Below are 24,827 nucleotides of genomic sequence, written 5' to 3' on the forward strand. Positions count from 1 at the left end.
CAAACATCACTATGTATGAGCTGTAATTTCCGGATAGCTCGTACTACACCATCCTTTTTAAAGGGAAATCTATGCATCTTACCGAGGATGCATCCTTCACAGGCATGAGGAGGAGGTGATTCCAAAGGAGGCAATGCATCAACCATAGTAGGCTTCTGAAGTGTCATCAAGCTGCCATAGCTCATGTGTCCATATCTTCTTCTTTTTTTCAAGAAAATTACTTCATTAAGTATGAATGAAAACCGCGAGAGCAAGCTCAAATGCAGGAGTACACCATGCAATGCATGAGGGAAAAAAACAGCTCAAAAGAAGCTAATAAAAAACCAAGGCGGAGGCTGAAATTGCCACCTCAGCCCTGAGGGAGACTCAGAGAAGAAAGGAGATCCTCTCCAAACTCTAAAAAAAGTAACTGCGGGATTGCCACCAAGCCACTCCATCCTCGAAGCAACATCCTAATCCAGTTTTTTCGAGGATAATGACTGAGAGATATGTACTACACATCAGCCTTGTGATGTGAGGACAACAGACTCAACCACCTGCCACCGTCGTCAACATATGGCTGGGTCATCATTTATGTACTTTGTGCTTGATCTGGTATCGCGAGCCTCATTAGCATTTCTTAAGGCCTGGCCTGTAGATAATTTTTGTTTCACAGACCAAAGAATCCATAGGTTGTTAGCCCACCCCACTGGTTGTGGGCACATGCTCTTGGGTTACATAGGCATTGAGCCCGAGCCTGGACAAGCACATTGTAAGACAGCTTTTTTATTACTACACACCTCACGATCTTGTATAATGTTTTCAAATCTTAGTATAGAAGGTCACTTTTTCTGCCCTCCACAAAAAAAAGGGGCATGCCATTAGGAGATCTTTCTAGATATTGCCTTGAGAGCCAAAACAAAGGAGCACATGTAGCCCAAACTACTTCCATTCTGGTGTGTCACCTAGCTAGATTCTTGTGAAAAGAGCTCTTTTATGGGGACATAGCTCCAGGATCTTCCAAGCAAACATCAGGTACTTCCGACACTAAATTAAACAAATTCTTATTAACATGTACCCTTACTAGTCTCTTCATCACCCACACATTCTAACAAACGTCCTGAACACACATTGGATTCACCATCAATGAACCTATGAGATCTCCACCATTCTTGAAGGTGTAGATTGGTTGCAATCAACATGGATGAACTTAACCAATACTCCCATTACTGTTTTTCTCCCATAAAACGTATTGCTCTGCGAACTCTTAAGGCCAAAAGGAGCTCCAAGTTTTTAATCTGGATATTGCCCACATCAAACCCCTACTAACAATAATACTTTAAGCTAGATGCACAAGATATGTGCACCATATCCTCTAAAAAATTTAACCCTATGATAGAGATCTTCACCTTCTCCTTGGTTTTACATGCAGTTTTGCAATGTACGTTGGAGTCTTATGTGACATCAAGGTGTTGCTTATGCACTCACACCTTCAAACATTGCTCTCCAAAAGCTGAAGGAACGGAAAATCTGCTAGAAAGACGATTTTAAATTCTACCTCCTTTTTTGCCAATATAGTTCCGGAACGTATTCAATAGCAACACACAGTGATGATACGAGCACTCAGCTTTTCATGCAATTAAGAGATTGTATGGTACAAACAATATGATTATCATTTGCATTCACATGTGCTAACCATGAGATCGAAGATTGCTAAGAAATGTTGCAATTGCCTGCACAGAATTCTGTCGTAGAAGTGAGCTAATCTGCAAAACAGAAGCACATTTAAATCACCAATACCAGAACCAGAACGCAAGCCACAAAGAAAAAGCACAATTTGATTCCCTTTCTTGCACAGTTTCTTCTTGTCTCACTCTTCTCATCAAAAGCTGGCAACTTTCGTTGCTCATCATCTAAATGTCGTGAGCATTGCATAAGAGTTAGCTACTAGATCTCAAAATTAAAGGACATGCTTATAGACTTAAAGTAGCCAGACAATTCCAATCGATAAAACATGTTGTGTTTCTTTGGTTTTTGGTATGATCATTTTGAGATGTTTCGTCCAACAAGTTCAGTAATCCAAGAAATCAGACATAAGCTGGACAATTATGGATTTGTGACAATGATCGAAGAAATATACCTTTGTAAGACTAGAATAAGTCCAATCATACAAATTTAGCTTTTTTGTTGTTCTAAAGATAAAAAATCTACAAAGAATATAAAAGAGAAAATGAAAGAGAAGAAAAAAGAGGTAAACAAAAAAACAAAAGGAAGACATACTTAGCAAGCAAAGCAACACTTATGTCGTCATCAGTGCCCAAGCATAAGCAGCTATAGTGGGTTTCTAAAGACCCGCGGAGTCTCTTGGGCAAACCCAGTGCTTACTAAAATACATCAAATAAACAAAAGAGAAGAAACGAAGCAGGTGACTAAGCAAAAATAAACAAGCAAGTCAAGAAACAAAATCTTCCAAAAAACTCTCTCTCTCTCTCTCTCTCTCTCTCTCTCTCTCTTTCTCTTATTTAAAACATAAAAAGCTAAATGGCCCTTTACACTTAAGTATCGTTTCTACAAAGAGGCAAAAATACATAAAGCACAAGCATACTGTTGAAACTAAAAGAAAAACGGGCTATTCAGCTCCCCACTTTTTGTTTTCAGCTTATGTTCAATCATTCTAAACATACCTAAGGCCGATACACCTAATTTGTCCTTTTTGTCTATGTGTGAGGCGGTCCATATGTTCAAAATTGAAGTCAAATACAGCCTGTTGAAAGCATACTTTTGGGAAGCATATTAACTGCATTAATATACTGCTACTGAAGAATGGGGAGTTGTAACTGCAAAAACGACTATGCCTTCAAGTACAGAAGTTATCCCTCGTCCTCCATGCCTGGATGTGCCCCCTTGGCCCCCCTCTGCCTGTCGCAAATGGCCACATTCCCCCCCTTGCCCCAGGAGCAGCAATCTCAGAGCCACCCTCTGAAACCATTTCCTTCTTTTGTAGGCTTGCTCCCACTTTACCAATCATTTGATACAAGGAATGCACAGTCTTGGGCTGCTGTCTCTAGCAAACTGACACTCTTTCTTCCACCTCATTTCAAGGTCTTCTTTGCTGTCTGTTGCTTAAGCACATAATGTTTGGTATTGAGATTTGATTCTATGCCACTCATAATTGATCATCCGTAAAGATTTTCAATGAGAACCTTCAACATGTTATCCACATTAGAAGGACAACCAAAAACATTTATTCGACCCAAGCCAAAACGGCTTCCCTCAAACTTTCCCCCTTGCGCCACCCCTGGGCTGCAGGGTTCCCTTCACCTATGCATGTACCTCCTCTTGTGGGCTCCCCCCCCCCAACTGTGTGACATGGGTTTACTAGCCCAACCCGGAACCCATAGTTGGACCTGAAACACGCCCCTTACATTTAGAGGCATCAGAGGCATTATAGACACTTGAACTTTGGTGACACCTCAAGGCTTGTTCGATTGTCCTTCAAAAACTTAGGTAGGGGGTGGGGTTGGGTTTGGAAAGGAGGTAGGGTACTCATGTTGGTAAGTCGGATTTACCAATTATAAGAACGCAAGTCAAAGCTTTTTCTTTTTCAATAAAAAGAGTTCTATTAAGTATCGAAAAAAACCCAAGAGGAATGCTCATAGCAGAAATACATCATGCATAGCATGAAAAACAAAATACCCTGATTGGAGAAACAACATGCTCATCAGAAGAGCTAGTGAAGCACCAAGGCTGAGGCTGAGATGTACCACCTCAAACCTGTGGTGACTCTGAGAATCTCATAAAGGAGAGCCACTCCACTCCTTGAGGAAAATAGTCCTCTTGATAGATGCCGCACAGGAAGACCCCTACGTGCTCACCCGAATGACCACCAAACAGTGTACAGTGTCTATCCAACTACTAGCTAATCTGTGAGAAGGGTGGACCTAAGAGCCTGTATGCATCTAGAGCTCCAAATATGCCACATTGAAATGCTTGCTAAAATCTCACAAAGAGTATCCACCGAGGCATGTGCAAGTCTGCAAGAAGAGTTGGGAACATTCTTTAGAGAGCATGACTCAACTAAATGTCATCGACCCGAAATAACCCAAGAAGAGTCATGCCTCTCATAAAAGATCCGAGACCCCGAAGAGAGAGAGCTAGGCCACGGAGTCCAAGGTCATGAAGAAGGGGGGAGGGAACAGAAGTACTCAAAATTCTAGCAAAACCCTTCCAAATAAACCTCGCTTGTCTACAATCCCATAAACAATGCTCAATGGACTCCTTAGCAAAAAGGCAACAAGGGCAATTACGGGCTTATCCAAATTTGAACTCCGAAAGTTCACTGCAATCCCTCCATGAATAGAAAGCGAAACCAAAGTCTTCTCCAAAAGATTTCTGCAAGATTGTAGAAATCTGACAATTCTCCCAAGGAGGAGCTCTAGTGAGCTTTCAGTCCCTAAGTTTGAGCTGAACCCTCCTAGCATTGCTAACCGTGTAGCAAAAGAAGGGAGGAGGCTCTTCTCATGGTTCCCTACATCAATCCATCCCCACTTCCCAAGGTTCCACTGCAAATACTTTATGGGGGCATCTCCATAAAAATAAACCCTCCATGTACCCAGGGGAACGCGATCCAGGTTTGGGATAGGTACCAACCTGAAGTCTAGGAACACTAGTCTATATGACCCAAAACCCCGACACGCTCAAAAACAACACCGACAAGGATATCCTAATCCCTCGACCTAGACAACTTACACCCAAAGTGAACATAAAAAACCAAGGCATCCCCGTATGAACGTCGTCGAACCCCTATGACCTGAAGTGGGATACATGATCTCATAAAAGCTCCAAGCCATGTAGAGTGATGGTAAGGTCTGTCATCCGTGAAAATCCAAGATAGGGGTAGGGCTGCATCAATCTACTCAATTCTTCTTTCTTTTCCTTTGAGATGATTTGCCAACTCAAGCTTGCCGTCATCTGGAAGGTTTTTGAAATCCTTTCCAGAACCCACTGACGAAGAGGGTCCTATCTCTCATCTGGACCATTGCATGTGACTAGAAGTTCACCAACAGGTCTGCCATGATCATCAAGTATGCTGTCATTCTACATGACAAGTTGCCTATCAATCTCTTCCAGAGAAGTTTGAGGGATTCTCCGAAGATTAATCTTGAAGCTGCCCCAAGCTAGATGGCACCCATAAGAGGGGAGGAAGAAACCCTAATATGCGTCGAGTTCAAGATCCCCCTGGTACTACCAATCCAATCCCCATCCGAATAAGGAGAGCAGGACTATATACAATGAATGAAGAATTCTTTCCAAGGCTCCAGACCTGGCAAAAGTCCCCCTCACCACAACCTTGCAAAGCAAGGCTTTATACTGCAAATCTAGATCAATAATATTGAGGCCCCCTTATTGTGTGGGGAGAATCTAAGTCTCCCAAGGCCACTCCGGCTCTGATTTCTGCCAAACCATCTAGCCCACTCCACAAGAAATTCCTTATAGGTCTTTTGATACAAAAGATGTGTACCCTGCAAACAATAACAAATAAACTAGGCCATGGCCAGCAGCACCTGGTTAACAACTATCACCCTGGAAGAAAGGTCAAGTCTAGCTGAAATCCTAAAAAGGAGTTTTCTCATGATACACTCCAGCACATGAGCAAACTGCTACAAAGGAGAGAACCCATGTCGACCTGGCAGCCCAAATATCTGTATGCAAATATACATAATCTCCCTCTTTGAAAGTCAAATATCTCCTGCGTTCATCCGCATATATCTTCTGCTTGGCTTAGGCATCCTGCATATTCTTTTTTGCCAACTACAGAAGGGCATCCATCCTCTCCAAGTCATTCCGTGCTTGCTGATTTTTCACAGCCATGTCAGCAATTAAAGAAGGCATCCCTGCAGTGCATCGGTACATTGCCTCGAACGGGCTCATGCCAATGGAGAGATGCTTGGTACTCTTGTAGCAAAATTCGGCAAGTGCCAACCATTTATCCCAAGACTTATGATGGACAGTTGGAAAGGGTGAACAAATGGGTGGAGGAATATTTGAGGCACTTACTCAGTCTCAGGATGGTAAGCAATGCTAGGTGTGAGTAACGTACCCACTGCTGTAAATAACTCCTGCCAAAAGTGACCCATAAATTTTGCATCTCTGTCACTAACAATTGCCTGAGGGAAACCATGATGCTTAAAGACATGCTCAATGAATTGCCAAGCAACCTGTGATGCTGAATACCGGGTCTTAGTGAGTATGAAATGGGCTTGTTTTGTCATCCTAAGATGCTGTCCCATCCCCTCTCTGTAGAAGGCAATCCTGTGATGAAATTTATTGCTATGTGCGTCCATTTGCCCTCGGGAATGGGTAATGGCTGCAAGAGACCTACGGGTAACTAGCTGTCCACTTTATTCGGTTGGCAAGGCAAGCATTCAGCCACGTATTTAACCACATCCCTCCACATGCCTTCCCACGTAAAGCTCGGCTTGATTGTGTCGTATGTTTTAGTGACACCCGTATGTCCAGCCATGGGAGAGGAGTGCATTTCTTGCAAAACCAGCTGTCTATATTTTGACTCTGTCACTAAATCCTGGCACCACAACAGCCCGTTATGCAATTAGAATCCCGCATGACCGCTGCATTGTGCTTCCTTTGACCACCTTAAAGCATCCGTCTTCAAGAGGTCAGTCACAGGAGCTGCCCTCTTGGCAAATTTGCGAATAAGCACCTGTAGAAGGAAGCAAGACATAAAAATCCTATCAAATGGGTGGGATTTTGTGGCTGTGGCCAATCTTTGATGCATTTCACCTTTGCAAGATCCACCCAAATGCCACGTCTACTCAGAATATGCCCCAGGTACTCAACCTCCTTTGCCATAAAAGTGCATTTGCTGGCTTTTGCATAAAGCTGATGCATCCTCAAAATTTCCAACACCTACTTCACATGCTTAATGTGAACCTGTCTATCTTTGCTGTAAATGAGGATATCGTCAAAGAAAACCAGCACACATCTGAAAAGAAGAGGCTGCAATATCTTGTTCATCAGCGCCTAGAAAGTGGCCGGTGCATTAATCAATCCAAAAGGCATCACTGTTGAAAATGGGGAGAGAGTGAGAGACACTCATCACATGATTGGAGACAAGAGCTGAGGAACAATAGCTGATGTTGATATATGGGTTAATCGTAGCGAGTACATGGCCTGTGGCACAAGTGGCCTCAAGACTCTTCACACTCACACAACTGTAGGACACTCCTAGGACTCTAGGACCACACACACTAGGACTCCGATAGCTCCAACAAACCCCCCTTCGGAGCTAGGGTGAGAAACTATGACATCATCCAGAGTGTGCATCCCAGGCAATCTCAGAGGCTAACAGCTGAGCATAATTCAGAGGTTGAACCAAGCACTCTCATGGCTTAGGTGTCAACGTGATCAGAGACTCAAATCTAAGCATGGATGCATGACCAACTCATAGGTCTAGAGAGTACACCAACATCCTAGAACTCGACTAGGCCTAATAAAGGAAAGACATAACAACCCCCCTGTCTCCTAACTGGGTACATGGAAATAAGTGGAGCCTTTTATAGGACGAGACACACAAAATGACAAATTATTACATCATTTTAGGGGGACTACCCAAGGCAGAGTACCTAACACACACATGACTCTAGAAAGCCCACTCTTCATCTATCACCTCATGGAGGGATAGACCAAAAACAGCAACAGTGCAGGCTTGTTCCTCAGGTCCAGAAGGTGTAGCTTCATCGTCTTCGTCCTCGCTCTGCTCCGCAACCAGAGTGGCATGTTCTTTGGCTTGTACCTTTGCCATCTTCTTGAAGCAACGATCCTCTGTATGGCCAAGCTTCTGACTGTAATTACATTTAAGAGGTTTTCCTTTCTTCTTGGGCTTATTCTTGAGAAAGAATGCTTTGTCAGGTTCAAAGGAAGATTCTGCTTTCTCTGTAAGCCTACGGTCCTCATCAATGAGATGAGCTACCATATCCTTAAAGCTCATATTGCGGCTGATTCTTAGGACAGCAAGGATCTCACTGTACTTGGAAATGTCTTCAATACTTGAGAGAAGTACAGCAACTTGATCATCATCTTCAACAATGGCTCGGATGGCAGATAATTGTTGGAGAATTGACCCAAGATTGCTCAAGTGTTCATTGAGGGTTTCAGTTTCCTTCATCTTGAGCTTGAAGAGTTTTTGTTTGAGAAAGACTTTGGAATTATTGATCTTATTTCCAAACAAATTCTCTAATTTTTCCCAAACGTCATTTGCAGTCTTATCAAAATCCACATGGTGGATAAGGTTGTCAGCTAAAGCTAGGCCAATGATAGCCATTGCTTTATCATTTTGGTTTTCCCACCAACTGATTCTAGCATCATCACTTTGGGGTTTTGGCTCCTTGCCATTGGTGATATTCCATATGCCTTCTCGCATAAGAAGAAGCCGTAGTTTCGTCTGCCAAGTTGGGAAATTGATCCATGAGAATTTCTCGATGAACGAGGAGATTTTTATGCTATCCATTGGTGGGAAGGTCTTAGCTGTTATTACAGCCAGTGTCTAAATCCCTTACAATGTTTACTCAAAAAAAAAAAAAGGCACAAAGGAGACCTCAGATTATCAAGAAAGAATGCTGATTTCAGCCTTCAGAAGCATAACTTCAGGAATGGATTTGGAAGACATGGAGCTATACTAGATACATGCTTCGTCAATAGCTTAAAAACAGCACCTTCTTCAGTTCACGGTCAACACTTCAGTGTTCGATCCAGCAGAAGCGGCATTAAGAGGAGAAGATGCCTCTGTAGGTGATGCTGTAGCTAGGCTAATCGTGGCTGAAAAATGCAGACTTGGATAGCGTCTTCAGAAAGCATGGCATGGCGTAGGTATATAGCAACGTGAGAGAGTCGCCCGTCATAAGAGCTTCAGCGTGGCGCAAACATCATAGTAGAGAATCGGGTCAACAAGTAAATTCAAAGGTGGAACCTTGTGAAAGTCAATACCTCGTGCAGGAAATGAGCAGCAACCAATGAAGCAGGGAGCCACGAACTAAATCCACGGGCAGCCATGAATTGGAGCAAGATAATTCGTGAACCGATCAAGAGACCAGGGGCAGATTGCTGGAGCAAATCGTGGGCATGAAGCTGGAGCAGACATTTGATCACGAACAACAGCAGCAGTAAAAGGGCCTGACTTCAGTTCGAGCAGTCAGGGCAGCAAATCGTAGCAAAGAACGGCGGGCTGTTTGCAGGGCATTGGGGCAGAATGCTGCTGCTGGAGATTGCGCAGATCAGGGGCGGAAGGAGGAGAGCTGAGAGGCGACAGCAGCAATGGGCAGAATGATGGGATATCTCAAGGTGTATGCCCTAGGCACACCTTGGTTTCTATGTGTGTGTGCGCTAGAGGCACAGTAAGGTGCCCATAAGCACTGTTAGGTGGTGGTAGATGCCACATAGGATGATTGAGAGAATCTAGGAGCAGATTGAGGAGATGATTGTGGAGCTCACAAGTCATCAGTGATGTCAATGATCATGTAAGAGGTGCCTACATAAGGACCTCACCTTTCTTCATTCTATAGGCAAGCATTCTCATTTTGTGTTCACTTCATGCTTTCCCTTCAGTTCCCCAACATGGTATCAGAGCACTTTGATCCTCCTTGAGCCCATTTGTGCCACATCATCTTCTTCTTCTCCATCTTCACCATTTCTTCCCTTTCTTCCCAAATCTTGCTAGAGCTTGTTCTCCCTCGTTTCTCCGCCATTCTCCAAGCCCTTCCTGCTGGAGATACCTCTCGAATGGGCGAACCTTCACCTGCTGGTCGCCATTTCCTGAAAATCGTCGAACCTTTCTTCTGCGTTTTCTCTGTTTCAACTCCATCTTTCTCTAATTCCTTTTAGGGGAAGCTTCTCCATACCTTGGGCTATCTTGTGTTGAAATTTGAGCAGCAATGGCTGCATATTCAAGGAGAAAACAAGGAAAAACCAGTCAACTTTGAAGCAGCTAGCTATGGCGACGTGACGTGGAATTGCGCCTCTCCTCCTCAGTGGATCTTCTCTGGTATATGAGCTTTCTTTTGCTTCAGAAAGCCCTGTTTTCTTTGCTTTGAAGAGTGAGATACAATCCCTCCAAGTTCAGGCCTCTGTTTTGGACAGTTTTGACAAGGTTGTGTGTTTGATGCTACATTAGATGCTACTTTAGCATTTCTGATGTTTTAAAGTGTTGAATAGCGTCAGTACAACTGTGGCTACAGCTTTGCTTTAAGTTGCTATACCTGGATTTGCTTGGAATGCTTTCATTTAGCCACCTCTATGAAGCATGCAAATGAAAACATCATTTCCATTATGTTTTGTAGCATGGAATTTGGTTGCAAGCCTTTGTTACTCTAAATGCTTGTATTTTGAAGCTCTTCAACTCTTTCTACCCTTGTAAGAGAGTAGACACTGCCCATTCTGGGTTAGACCCTCTCATGGCTACCATCTTGAATATGGATAAGTTCAATGGTAAAGGCTTTCACACTGTGCATGTACATGCAGGGGAGATAACCATTGGAAGGTCTTTTGTATCCCTTTTGTTTACTTCACACCCTTGGGAACCCCTTGCTAGCATGAGAACCTAGCCATAGATTTATCCTTGACCACCATGAGATGGCATGAGAAACTATGAGACTAGATGTATCCTTGACATAGCCTGAGGCATTCCCTTGAGGGGGGGTATGATGGGATATCTCAAGGTGTATGCCCTAGGCACACCTTGGTTTCTATGTGTGTGTGCGCTAGAGGCACAGTAAGGTGCCCATAAGCATTGTTAGGTGGTGGTAGATGCCACATAGGATGATTGAGAGAATCTAGGAGCAGATTGAGGAGATGATTGTGGAGCTCAGAGGTCATCAGTGTTGTCAGTGATCATGTAAGAGGTGCCTACATAAGGACCTCACCTTTCTTCATTCTATAAGCAAGCATTCTCATTTTGTGTTCACTTCATGCTTTCCCTTCAGTTCCCCAACACAGAACTGAAGCGGCCATCATGAATCTTGGGATAGAGACTGCGGGCAAAACTGGAACGGCCTGCTGGACAGCAACGTGAAGATGGCGGGCAGAATTCCTGGCCGAGATGGATGCGTGAGCAGATTGCGAGGGAGGCCGACTGCTTCAATGTGGCTTCATCTCCACAAGACGCAGTTGTAGAAGCAGGCGACAAACTGAGAAGGGGAGCATGTAGAAATGCGCATGGACTTTCTCCATGGCAAAAGAAGAAATCGTGACAGCGTGTTGCTCTTCCAAAATCGTGGTGCAGGATACTCTCAACGGCTGAGCGATGGCGGGCAGAAATAGTACGTGGAGCTACCCGAGCTCTGATACCATTTGTTGAAAATGGGGAGAGGGTGAGAGACACTCATCACATGATTGGAGACGAGAGCTGACGCACAATAGCTGATGTTGATAGATGGATTAATCGTAGCGAGTACATGGCCTCATTTATAGGCTGGGCAAGCCTTATCTTCCCACACTGACACCTCATAGATGAGGTGACACACAAGAGAATCTAGATCCTATAATCTAGGGGAGGAATCACACCTACCACATGAGGTGGCACAAGTGGCCTCAAGGCTCTTCACACTCACACAACTGTAGGACACTCCTAGGACTCTAGGACCACACACGCTAGGACTCCGATAGCTCCAACAATCACCTTGAATTCATACAAGCCCCGTTCTATGAAGAAGGCCGTCTTGTGCTCATCTTCTTCTTTCACCCTGATTTGATGGTAACCAAACCTCAAATCTATCTTCGTGAAAAATTGAGCACGCTTGAGTTCATCCAACAAGTCATCTATCCTAGGGGTTGGAAAACTACTTGATAGTGGCCTTATTTATATCCCTGTAATCAATGCACATGTGGTACGATCCATCTTTCTTCTTCACAAGAAGCACTGGGGAGGCAAAAGGAGAATTGCTATGAGAGATGAAGTTCTTCTCAAGCAATTCCTGCACCTGTACTGCCACTTCGGCCTACTCAACCTTAGAGAGACGGTATGGGGATTTGTTTATGGGCTTACTGCCAAGCTCTAGAACAATGACATGATCCACATCCCTCTTGGGAGGCAACTGGGATGGCATATCAGCAAATACATCAGCAAAACTCTGAGAGCAACTGCTGCATATTACAATCCTCAACACGGGGAATGCTACCCCCTTGAGATACCGACACATTCAATGCATAGAGGGCATGCTCCTTCCTGAGCTCTTTGGCCGACTGCCTTGCTGAAATGACCTACAATTTAGGAGTGGCAATGCCATTCAATGCTACAATTCCACCCTCGTGGACAAAGCTGAGTGACAGGACATTTAAGTCCATGCTGATTTCGCCCAATGACTTCAACCAATCACATCCCAAGACAGCATCTACTGGGCCGATGTCCAGTGCCAAGAGATCCCCAGTAAATTCATAATCTGCAAAGAGCTTGATCCTTGCATCTTGGCAACAAAATTTACTGATCAAATGCTGTCCATTTGCCACCTCTACTCTCAGCCCATGATCAATCTCACTAGCAATCAAGCCGACCTTCTGTAATGTCTTAGAATTGATGCAACCATGAGTGCTACCGCTGTCCGCAAGCATGTGAACAGTCTTGCCATTAATTTGCCCTTTCAATCTAATAGTTTCACCACTTTTGGCACCCATCAAGGCATGAAAAGAGATAGCTACGCATCCCAATAGATCTCCTCCTCTTCTACAGGAGCATTTCCACTTGCATCCTTTCGCGCATGAAAAGGCATAGCAACCTGATGCTCGACATGAAAGACTTTAGGCCAACAACCTCACATGTTACATGTGGGCTGAGTGTCATCAGATTGTATACCATGCATATTATGTTCATTAGCACCACCGGGATCAAAGGGGAAATCAGCCCCCTTCATGATCCAAAACCTAGAGCTTCTTCCACGTCTTGTGCACCCTCTGAATCATCATGAGTGGCATCCAAAGTCTCAAAAGCATCCATTAAATCCTCATCATCCAATATCTCAATAATCATGCTGAGTTTTGCAATACAACTGTTACGCATTTTGCAAACTTCCCAATGCTCAGAGTCCACTTCTCACCACACTTAAAGCATAAGTTTGCCTGCTTTCTGCTGTCCATAATAGCCCTAGTGTGTTGTTTAAATTCTGATTTTCATTTCCAACACTTGGCTTAGCTCCTGGCTTAGCATCAAATGACATGCATGGCTTAGCATATGGCATCTTGCTGCCTGTAACAATGGGAAACCTTGGAAATGGTGCTGCTACTAATTTCCTATCATACCAATCAGCCACCTTGGGCTTCTTCTCAGCCTCATTTGCATTCCCATAGCGCTGCCCACTGCCATCTTATACTTGCTGGCATATTTGGGCTCAAACACCTCTGCCAATTAATCTGCATGCTCAATTGTTTGAGGGTTATGTGCCTTCACATCTGCAGCGAGAGAAGGACTCAATCCCTGGATGAAACGCAGCAACTTCCCTCTCTCAGATACGTCTTGTACAAACAAGGAAAGTCTCCAAAAGCGCTGCAAGTACTCTTCAGTAGGGGGGGGGGAGGGGTAAAGGATGCCGTAATGAAACTTCATAATGGCCGAGCAAAGGATCATAAGGGACTATGCACTCAGTTCATTGCATATGGGATTAACCTCCTAGCCCCAATCTTAGCAAAGCTATTTAATGAAGCTATTTGCTTGGGGTTTCCACGCACCTTAACACTATCTCACCCATTCACAAGGCAGGGGATCCCATGAGCCCGGAGAACTACAAGACCATTATGATCGGACATGTCATGTCCAAGATTTATGCATCAATACTTGATTCTGAGATCAGCAGATTTGCGGAGTGTCGAGGACTTAGAACAGCAGAACAAGCCGGTTTCAGGCGTGATCATGGAACCATGGACCACATTCTCGCGCTCATATGTATCATTGAGGAGGAGAGGGCACGGAAGTAGAAGGTTTATTGTTGCTTTGTGGATTTCCGCAAGGCATTTGACACGGTGTAGAGAGCCCACCTCATATGATGCCTACAAGATTTGGGTTACGACTAGGAGATCATTTGGACTGTCATGGCACTTTATGAGCGAGTTTCAAGCAGAGTCTGGACATGATCTGGATAGACAGACGAGATCATGAGCACTATCGGGGTCAAACAAGGGTGTTCATTATCACCTACCTTGTTTGGCCTCTACATTGACGAGGTCAAGACAATGATGCAGACACAGGGGGGGTAGGTTGCTCTCTCGCGGACACGCTGATCCGGATCTTGCTTTACGCAAATGACGTGGCTCTCTTGTCTTCCTTAGCAGAGGAGCTCGAAGACACCTTGACACACTACAGTCCTTTTGTGAGTCTCATGATTTGAAGGTCAACTTGGGTAAAACCAAGGTTATGATCTTCAATACATCTCAAGCCGTCATGCGCCAAGAGCAGTTTGCATTTGATGGGTCCCCTGTCGAGGTAGTCTCATCATACACTTATCTTGGGGTCCTCTTTTTCGGACCCATCTTCACTATGAGACCCGTGATGCATGCACGACTAATAGGGTTGCTTTTTGACTCCTTGGTCCGCCCAACAGGGATGTATGGCAGTCCATGCTAGGGACCAGACGTGTCGGATACAGAGTGGGTCAGGGTGGAGTGGCTACAGGTTCTCATGTTATCACGGATGATCCGTGGTGAGCCATCCGTTCCTCACCAGATCATTCAGGCGGAGTTTCGGTCACCCCCATTACAGCTAGATGCTGCATTTCAGGTCATCACATATATGTACCGAGTCAAGGAGTATGGGGATTACATCTCTGGGCATAGAAGGATACCATGGCTAGCACTGTCCTCTTCTATAGCACTTGCAGCAGGGGGAGACCAGAGGTGTTGGTATGCATGCACAGAGAGATGGTTTGAGGAACTAGGGCTCCACATGGAAAGACTACCTCCATTCTAGTATAGCATGAATGCTCCGTTCTCTCCCCTCCTATCACACGAGGTCAACCAAGTTATTCGTGAGGATCTACTACAGCTACACACATTCCGGACTTGGTTGGGCCCGAGTGATCTTCTAGTGAAGCTGGGCTTCTACAGAGATCAATTCTTACATATCACAATGGAAGGTTTCATTGATCCACCAAGATACACGCAGATTCAACTCGCTGAGGATCTCTCTTGGGCAGTTCCGGGTCTCTTCACACAGACTTTGTATCGAGAGCGGCAGAGCAGAGCGGTTACCAGGAAGAGGCGCATATGCACACTGTCTGACATGCAGGAGGTTGAGACAGAGGAGCATTTCCTCTTTAGGTGTCCTGTTTACTATGAGATCCGAGGGCATTTCTACTACCTCTTCAAAGATAGTTATGGGGTTTTGGCCCGTTTCCTCTCCTACCCAAACGGGCAGTGTTTGGCTGGTTTCATTCATGAGGTGCTTAGACACCACGAGAGGATACTCCGAGCACAGAGACAAGAGCAGACTTCTTCATCGACTGATACCTCTCAGAGCTCTATCACGCAATTCTTTCAACCAGATCACATAGACCCCCACAAGACAAGACCTCGAGATGACCGTGACCCGGACCCTGTGACCTGACAGCTCAGACAGACAGTTGACACACAAATCATACTTGGGGACATCCCTCTTTGAGTTAGAGCCCGACCGACGGGGGTCACAGTGGCCCTGGTTAGACACAGAGCTACGACCAGGAGACGTACCAAGACTGCACCCTTGAGGGGCCAACAACACTCTAGTGCTGACCTCATGCCTACACTGCCTCATCCATCCTGATGTCCTGCTACTGATGATGATGATGATGTTGATGATGATGTTGAGAATGATATATAGTCGACTATCGACATGACTATGTTGTACTATGTTGTACTTCGGACTTAGTACTGCCATTTTGCATTTTTCGCATTCTTCATTGGTGTGGATGCTCGTTTAGTAGCTCCACTACCACAACTCATTGTATCAGGTTTTTTCACAATCTCATAGACCCATCGGTCTTCCGAAGACTTTAATAAACTCTTTCTTTCTTGGACGGTACCAATCTGCAACAATGCATAGAATTCAGCCAGATATTGCTCCAGTATGAGCGGGGATACAAATGTGGTGATCATCAACTCCTTGAACTCCTTCCATGAGGCTGGCCTTTGAGGCAAGTCCCTCATATAACGCCACCAAGTATGTGCATAATCCTGCATGTGTATACCCGCAAAGATTATGCGGTCCTCATCCTACTTTGGGGAAGCTGAAATAATCTTCAAACTTCGTAAGCCACTCCTCCAACTCATTAGGTGTGCGAGTGTCCCCTTTGAACTTATGCACTATGAGTTTGTCCTTGATATCCTTTGCTCCATAATTCATGTGTGTGTAACCTCCGGAAGTGCAGGCATCATCACGCTTGAAGTTCACATAATCAAAGAAGGACATCTCAAGTTTGATGGCTTGACAAACAGCGTTCATGAGACCAATTGGAGCCTCCACCAACTCCGAATGAAGATTGTTGAGATTATCCCGCTCCTTTGATACCACACGTAGCAATGTATCCCTGCTCTTTTGAATAGCAGGCCCAAGAAAGGGCTCTGATACCAATGTAACAAAGGAGGAGGGGAAAGGCCAAGAATGGCAGAAAAGGGGGAAGAGGGTAAGGGAGAGGAGAAGGGGAGAGAGAGAGAGGAGGAAAAGGGATAGAGGAAGAGGAAGAGAGAGAAAAGGGGTGAGAGAAAGAGGGATAGAGAGAGATTGGGAGAGAGTGTAAAGAGCACATAGGAGGAAGGAGGTGGGAGTAGATAGGATTAGATGTCACATCAAAAAAGTGTACAAATAGGGGTGTATGGGGACTTATATAGTCCCTCCACATTTCCCACCTAAGAGGCCTCTAAAGGTCCTCTAAAGAGCCCCTTTCTCCCCTTCATTACAATTTTCAATGCATTATCTCATTTGGCTTCATGCTCCTTGATTTCTGCTTGAATATCAATCTTGCTTGCCTTTGTGTCTACCTCTACAATCACTTCTTTTTTAATGTTTTGTACCTCAGCTTGTACAAGATCCTTGACTGTAGAGACTAGTTGAGGGTTAGGAGGGGAAGCCTTGCATGTCAGCATTACCTCGTCAATCACAGCCTATTTGCCAGGCCCCTCGAGAGCCTAGACTCGAGCTGCACGTTCGTCCACTTGTCACTGTAGATCTCTCACGTGTTGTTGTAGAAAATAAATCTGATCGTACTGTGAATCAGTCAAAACCACCCCGATGCATAGGGAGAGGGTGTCCATGCAACTGAGGAATAAAGAGGTTTCCTGATAGAAGTTGCTAGTGTTTAAGTTACAGTAGAGGAGATCTCTAAGAGAGGCCATCCCATTTGAGCCATATCTAAACGTCACCCCTTGGCTGAGGCTACCCCGGGCTATGGGCTTGAAGTTTTTCCATATTATATTCATAGCTTTTACGAAAATCTTAGTATCGCAACGCTACTTCAAGGGAGGAATAGACGATTGCTTCAAGGGAGGAATAGACGCTTGAAGGGAGGAAAAGACGCTTGCTTGCCGGTTCCAGCGCTTCCGCTCTAGGTTCGTTGAGGGAGAAGCTCTAGGTTCCGAGAGAAGGAAGCTTCATATTGCCGAGGGAAAGCTCTAGGTTCCAGGAAAAGCTCTAGGTTCCTACGATTCCACTCTAGGTTGGGTTCTTCAGCGGTTATTAAACTAGCGATGCGATAAAAACTTGAGATGGAGGCAACATTACTCCATCCCCAGGGGAACCGCTTTGCCTAGCGTTGCCTTCTAATACATTATTCCGGGGAGGGGAAAAGCTTCTGTCTTCTCCCCGCTGGGGGTTCAAACCCAGCTCGGGGTTAGGGAACGGAGAAGGAAACTGTTATCTGAGAAGCAAAATCTGAGCCTTCTCTCTAAGAAACAAAATTTGAGCCTATGCTAAGCAACGAACTTCTAGGCCTAAGGTAACCTAAGTGAAGAACCCCTTCAGCAAGCCACGATGAAGCAACAATTAGCATCAAGGGAGGAACCCCCTTCAGCGATCATTAGCGGACGATGAGCTGGACTTGAACAACGATCAGCAACGAATACCCCCCTTCAACGACGATCAGCAACAAACTGACAATCAGCAATGAAAACCCCCTCTTGGAAAGCGAGAGAGATGGAGCTACAATGGAGCGACAATGTAGCTACGATGGCACAAGGCTGAAACAACGACGGAGTTACGATGGAGCTGCTAGAGCGAGAGTGCTAGAGAGAAAAGCTCATACAGAATGTAGAAATCACTTTAAGGGTTCTTAATCCATAGTTTACATCGAGGGTGATCATACCTTGTCTTGAAGGAAAAAGTGAAGGGAGAGGCTAGACAATGAAAGAAGCTCAACTGAATATGTTTCTTTTTTATCCATAACCTCTATCATATTTTTAAAACGATTTATCTTCATCTTCTTTTTTTCAAAGAAAGGAACCTTCTATTAATGCTTGAAAAACTTCATACAAAACAACAGCCCCGAAGGTGCTGAGTATGGGGAAAAACTAGGAAAAGGTTGAAAGAAAAACCGGCCTATTCCAAAGAAACCTAGCTCACTGCCTAGGGAATCTCTGGCACTGGGGCTAAAAGCCAAGCGGGGGGACTATACAACCAGCGAATCCCTCGCAGAGTGAAGATGTAGAAGACTCTTGCAGGCCAAGCGAGAGAGAATTGTCACAAAGCAGCACAAAGTTTCTATTGTTCACAACAAAAATACAAGTCATGGAGATGTCTCACACACTCACGTACAAGACCTTAAATAGGCAATGGAAGAGTCCAACTGTGCTACACTAAGCACTCCACCTCCAAGGGTCTCACATGTACGAGGTGATTACAATTATTGCCACATAGTACCCACATGTGTCACAAGCCTAGCACACAACTAGAACCTTAGACAACCCACTCCACTCAGGTACACATAGCCCAATTGGTATTGGACGCTATGATCTTCTATTTCTTAACATTCTCCCTTGATCTAGCACTGTAACCGGCCTTCAGTTTCCTAAAGGGCAGTAGACCGTAACTATCATTGCATATTCATTATTCATAGCCACATTCCATCATTTCTAGCCACTTCACTTGAAACAATACCACTTAGAAACAACTTGAGGAACAACTGGATGGAGGCTAGAGTGCCCCTGCTCAATGAAACCAAGTACAAGACACCACACTGGCCCCAAACACTTGGCGACCCTCCCGGTATTTATTTCTTTCTTTAGGAATGAAATTTGTACGTACAACAAGGGCTCACCCTTGTGCTCTACCCCACTAGCAATTCCACTGTCCAAGACAAACTTTGGCTATAACCTGCATTCCATCCTAGTGCACACACTAGTACCCAAGTGCCAAGGCAAGGCTAAGGCATTCACCATTGTCCATGACCAACTGTAAAGGTGTCCAAGCATTCCACAAAGCATCCAACTTGCTCAACAGGTTTGGCAAACTCACAACCCAATGACCAGCCTCTGTGACCAAGCATCAACACAAATCTCAGACTAAACAAGTGACCTCAATACAGAAAGAAAATCCACACATCGCCCCTTTGAATTCAATCTTGTTACACCCTCTGTGACTGGGTGCCTATTCACTGCTTGAATGGCCAAGAGGGCCTTCCAACATCAAATGGAGCAACGACAAGCTTCCAAAATGACCCAATGCAATCAACATGAAAGCAAGAGAACTCAAACCAGCTTCAAACGACTTCTATCCAGCCCTAGATCAGCTCCAAGGAGCTCCAACCAACATGAAAGGGATAGCGATAAGAGAACTCAAACCAACCAATCAACATGAAAGGGATAGCAACAAGAGAACTCAAACCAGCTTCAAACGACTTTTATCCAGCCCCAGATCAGCTCCAAGGAGCTCCAATCCAGTCCAGAACACCTCCACGGGCAGCAGACTCAGCAAGCAAGAGGTAGCAGGAGGAGATGGCAGCTTAGAGAGGGGAAGGAAGAGAGAAAACGGGCTGGAATCAGAGAGAGAAAGAGAGCGTGCAGGAGAAGGAGGAAGAGATCAGCGCAACCTGCAAGATCCGCCTAGGGAAGCTGCACCTCGAAACAATGTGCAGAAAACAGCCGTACATCAGTCTCGAAATCAGCACCAATCTACTTCGATATGCGTGCAATCGTCCGTACAAGCAGCCTTAAGATTCGTGCCTCTTTTGTACAGCCAGCAATTATTGCAATTCAGCTGCCTTGATTTGTGTGCCAATTCAAACGTTCTACCCATACAGCCCGTCTTGGGAAGCATGCATGACAACTGTACTATCCCGTACAACCTTGAAGATGCCTCAAAATAAATGCCACTCAAAGCAAGAAAGCCGTACATCCACCTTGGGATCAGCACCTGCAGTCCGTACAGCCATACGGATTGGATCGAAATGCGTGCAACAACGAGGAACGTGGGGGGAAGGCAATCTTGAAAAATGCGTGAAGAAAAAAAACAAGACGAGAGAAAACATCCCGTACCTTAGTCTTGGAAGGAGAGGAAGGGGGTAGGTGTGCATGAGAGCCTGCCATGTGGCCCCCTCATTAATGCTCTAACCCCACAAAACCAATGGAACATTCGTTTGCCCCCACAATAGAGTTCTAACCCTTCTAACCAATGAAACATTGGTTTCCTTGGGCCTAACTTTATGACCCCTCTAAACCTTGCCTTGCCCCTAGCATGTAGGCCTAGTGTGTGCACCTAGGGACTTCTGGGAAGTGTCGCTTCCCCCGGGCTAGTCCCCTAAGCCAAAGTTAGTCACGGTGCATAAATTCACGAATCTGTGACATGCCCTCCTCTTGAAACAGCACTATCGAGTTTGCTGCTATAAACATAAACCACCAGCAATAATGATATGGTCTAGGAGAGCGCACAAGTCCATCCATATATCACTGCCTCATCCGTGTGGAGTGACTAGTACACTCATCATAGAAGTTCCATAGCAGATGTATTGTCAGCAAACAATACCTCGGGTGAGACATACAGTGTCACCAAGCGACTTCTAGATACCGTGAGCCTGTCTATTGACAAGGGAGTGGAGGAACTACCCCCCTCTTGAGCATCAAGCAATGCTCTACACCTATGCTCCGCTGAGCCTAAAGGAGCTACGACCGAAGTCAGCTCAAAGCAGAACAACTAAGTGGACTACAACACTCTGAGTGAAAGCTGCTAGTTCACTCGCCTCCAATAACTTGAACCACACACACACATGGCAATAATGGATCCTAGGAACATAGATCCCGGTACGCGATGTCCTTTCAGACTTGCATCACCATCAGTTCAGCCAATCTATGCTAGATTGGTATCCTTGCCTCATGGTTCAAATCAAACACAAACTGGCATGTACTAAATGGATTTACTGCTCGAGCCATGCCGGGCAACAAGAGCATCCAAAACAAGCATGTGATACAGGGATGTGCTGCTCTAGCCATGCCGGGCAGCAAGAGCAATCCAACACTGGCAAGGAATACTTATTCTGCAATTTACCATTCAGCCTGCATCAAATGGTTCACCTGCATCTTGAATAGACAGCCTCAACCCTAGCTCCATGGGAGTTGAAATATGCTCGACAGTCCTGAAAATTGAACCTTTGTAACAGTCCCTGAATGTATTTTGACTAATTGAGCACAATGCCTTCATCTGTTTGCATAAGTCTTATACCAAAAAAATAGTGCAACAAACCCAAATCAAACATCTCAAATGAATCTTCAAGATCCTTCTAGAATTCTGCAATTTTCTCTTCATTTGTGCCTGTGAGCTAGCATTCGTCCACATACAGGATGATAATCAACAAATCCTTCGTGTCTTTCTTGACATAAAGGGTACCCTCAGTTGGACTATTCTATAGACCCTGATTGGTTTAAAAATGTATGAATTTTCTCATACGAAGCCCATCCTCAAAACTACTTGGTTCTTCTACAGCATACACTGAACTCATTTCTTTTGTATCATACGGTGAACTCATCCAACCAACCTTGCCTTGCACCTGTCAATGGTACCATCAAATCTTCTTCTAATCTTGTAAACCCGCTTTGTCGCAATACCTTTCTTCCCTATGGGCAAATTTGCCCAGTTCCCATCTATTGCATGGCCTTCATCAAATGCTCGCTGTCTTGTGCATCCTCAAAACTGCTTGGTTCTTCTGTATCATACAGTGAACTCATCCAAGCTGAATTAACAAAGTTTGATCCTCCTGTCATGAACCAACCCTTGTCCTACTGGAGAGAGGGGCTGAAAGTGTAATGTCCTGCAGAGTCTATAACAGCCATCTAAGGACTGTTCTAGCTTCCTATGAAGCAGCCCATTCTTCGATCACCCTTCTAGACACCACATAAAATATCTTAGCTAAGGACTTGAGTTTGTGGTTACATTCCCACCTCGGTGACATTATTCACCATACTCAGACAGATTTTGTCCAAGAACGCAGCACCTTGGAAAACATCTCCACCTTTTGGGAGACTGGATTGGGCCCGAGAGGAGTCTCAGCCTATCGCAGTCCTTCTCTTGGATTTCCAGATGGCTTACGACAAGGTGGAGTGGGATTTTTGGGGAGCAGTATGCAAAGGAGGGTTTCTCAGACTAGTGGATTCCGGGACCCTATATAAGAGGAGTACCAAACAGATGCTTATTGTGGGTCTATACTTCTTGGAGGAGGCCTTTTCTCTTTGCCACTCAATTCGCCATGGCCATCTTCTCACTCCCTTCTTATTCCTCTTCGTGGCAAAGGCTTACCTCTCTTGGCTCCCACTAGAGCCTGCGGGGGCAGACAGCATGGTACTTAGGCTGTTACGTGAGCATGGGCATTAACATTTCAGTTGAGTAGCAGATAGCCATTGGAGTTCGGACAAAGTCTCCTTAGCAAGGTGAGCCTTCGTGGCCAACCAAGTCCTCCTGGCCACAGCATAGAACATAGCCTCTTGCTTCTGTTTTCACAAGGGATGCATGGGGCAGCTCAGGCACTTGGTGCGCACTAGCGCAATTTCCTGTGTGGGAGGGCACACTTTCTATATAGAGATGATATCCCTTGCCCACTTGGCGACTAGGGAGATATATGCCAAGAGAAATAGAAACCGTACCTCAAATATTCTAGAGGACAATTGTTTGGGAGACTGTTATTGATAGGAACATCGAGCTGGCACATTGTAGCTATTGAGGAGGGTTTCAAAATGTTGCCAATTTGGTCAACATATGCTGGGAGGTTATATATGCCTTGCGACTATGGTATATGTAACTATTTGGACGTAAGGTACACAGGTTCCAAGAAGACTCCTATGCATCATGCATATTTCTGCAAGGCCTAGCCTATATGTTTTTTTTTTCACAGATCAAGAAATCCGTTGGGCAGTATGGCCCACCACATTGGTTGTGGCATGCAGGATGCAAGGCAGCTAGTTTCAAAGTTACCAAAGAACCAATTTTCCTTCATAGTTACAGGTAACTATGGCTAGTTTCTCATGGATAGCTGATACTGTATTGATTTTCATTGTAAACAATAAAGGGTAGGGCCGGGAAAAAGAACTCAGTTTCTTTAATCAAGAAATTAACTAGTAGCAAAATGAACACTTGAAATCTTTGATCTACTCTCTAAAGAAGAAAAGCATGTAGAGATGCACTACACCGAATCTATTGCAATTGAAAAGCAGGCCTTTTTGCCGCTGCCACACCCTACTGCAAATCAAAAATCCCAATACCAAGATCAACATCAATAATCACCTTCGCAAAAATGTCATAAAAGTCACAAAAAAATAGTACAAACTTACCACGGCCTAGCTTGAATATAGTTGACATCAAGCATTTCAAATTTCCCACTTCATGAGAGGGCAAGCCTTGCTTGATTTCCTTGACACCTTGGTCCTCATCAACAACCTTCGCCCACCCAAGAGGATCATTGAAACAGTCCACCAATTGCAGCCTGAAAAATGATGAAAAATGGAAGAAAATATGAGTCTTCCTTTTGAGCTAATGAAATTAACAGTTTTAAGAAAGCAAAGAGCCATTTTTACGACTAATGGGATAGAATATTTTACAAAAGTTAAGCTCATTAAAAAAATCTTTCTGGATGAGAATCTTACTCAAAGAAAAGCTGTGTCTATACAACAAGAGATTGAACAGAGCAAATAAGTAAAATGGAATGGAATGCCAACAATGTTGGGAGGCCATAATCAATGACATAATAATAATAATAAAAGACAATCGATGATATGAAACCAAAGATGACTATAGCACCAACTGAGCAAAGAAATATGAATGCCAAATGCCACATAGATAATGTCATGACAATAAAAGCGTAGCAATTAGAAAAGTAAAACTAGAAGGAGGCACCCTTGGCATTTACAAAGAGCCTAAACATTAAAAACCTTAGAGCACACTGAGAGTCTTGCTGTTATGATAATCAATTTTTAAAATGAGTAATGGCTATAGTCAATGCACCTATAATGGTTCCTACAAAGCAATTGCTAATGAGCTGCAATTCTAGGGGCAATTGAAAATATCGTAGCCTCTAGAAATGTGGCGGGTATAGGTTACACTCCTACTATGGTCATGATAAATTACATTTTGTGACACCAACGGTATCATGGGCTAATCAAATGGCACTACCAAAGGACACCCATCTAATCGAGGAGCTTTGATGCGAAGATGGCCAACTAATAGGAGGCACAAAAAGAAGAGCCAAGAGACAAAGGGACAATCTTCCATTACCAACATCAAGGTGAGAATGTCTTGAGAGTGATTTGGCATCGAGGTGTGACATCTCAACATCTTCCCTTCCAGACCTCAAGCAATGGTGTCATAATTGAGCATAGCTATATCGAGAGAGAGAGAGAGAGAGAAAGAA

The 24,827-nt window shown here is 44.5% G+C and overlaps 1 protein-coding gene across 5 annotated transcripts in view; it reads right to left on the reverse strand.

The window, feature by feature from the left end:
* The window catches only part of LOC147906297 (elongator complex protein), a 38,137-nt gene that overhangs the window by 4,748 nt on the left and 8,562 nt on the right, over positions 1–24,827 (reverse strand). For 4 of the 5 annotated variants that reach the window (XM_087384136.1, XM_087384128.1, XM_087384114.1 and 1 more), the window contains exons 3-5: positions 23,752–23,903; positions 23,610–23,659; positions 1,676–1,745 (exon numbers count right to left, since the gene is read on the reverse strand). In XM_087384136.1, coding sequence (XP_087240262.1) covers positions 1,676–1,745; positions 23,610–23,659; positions 23,752–23,903 — 272 coding nt within the window. The remainder of the gene's footprint in view (positions 1–1,675; positions 1,746–23,609; positions 23,660–23,751; positions 23,904–24,827) is intronic. The other variant, XM_087384123.1, reaches the window with a different exon arrangement.

This window comes from Dipteris shenzhenensis, chromosome 1 (assembly GCF_047967505.1).
Source record: "Dipteris shenzhenensis isolate YYH24624 ecotype China chromosome 1, Dip_SZ_1.0, whole genome shotgun sequence".
Lineage (NCBI taxonomy): Eukaryota > Viridiplantae > Streptophyta > Polypodiopsida > Gleicheniales > Dipteridaceae > Dipteris > Dipteris shenzhenensis.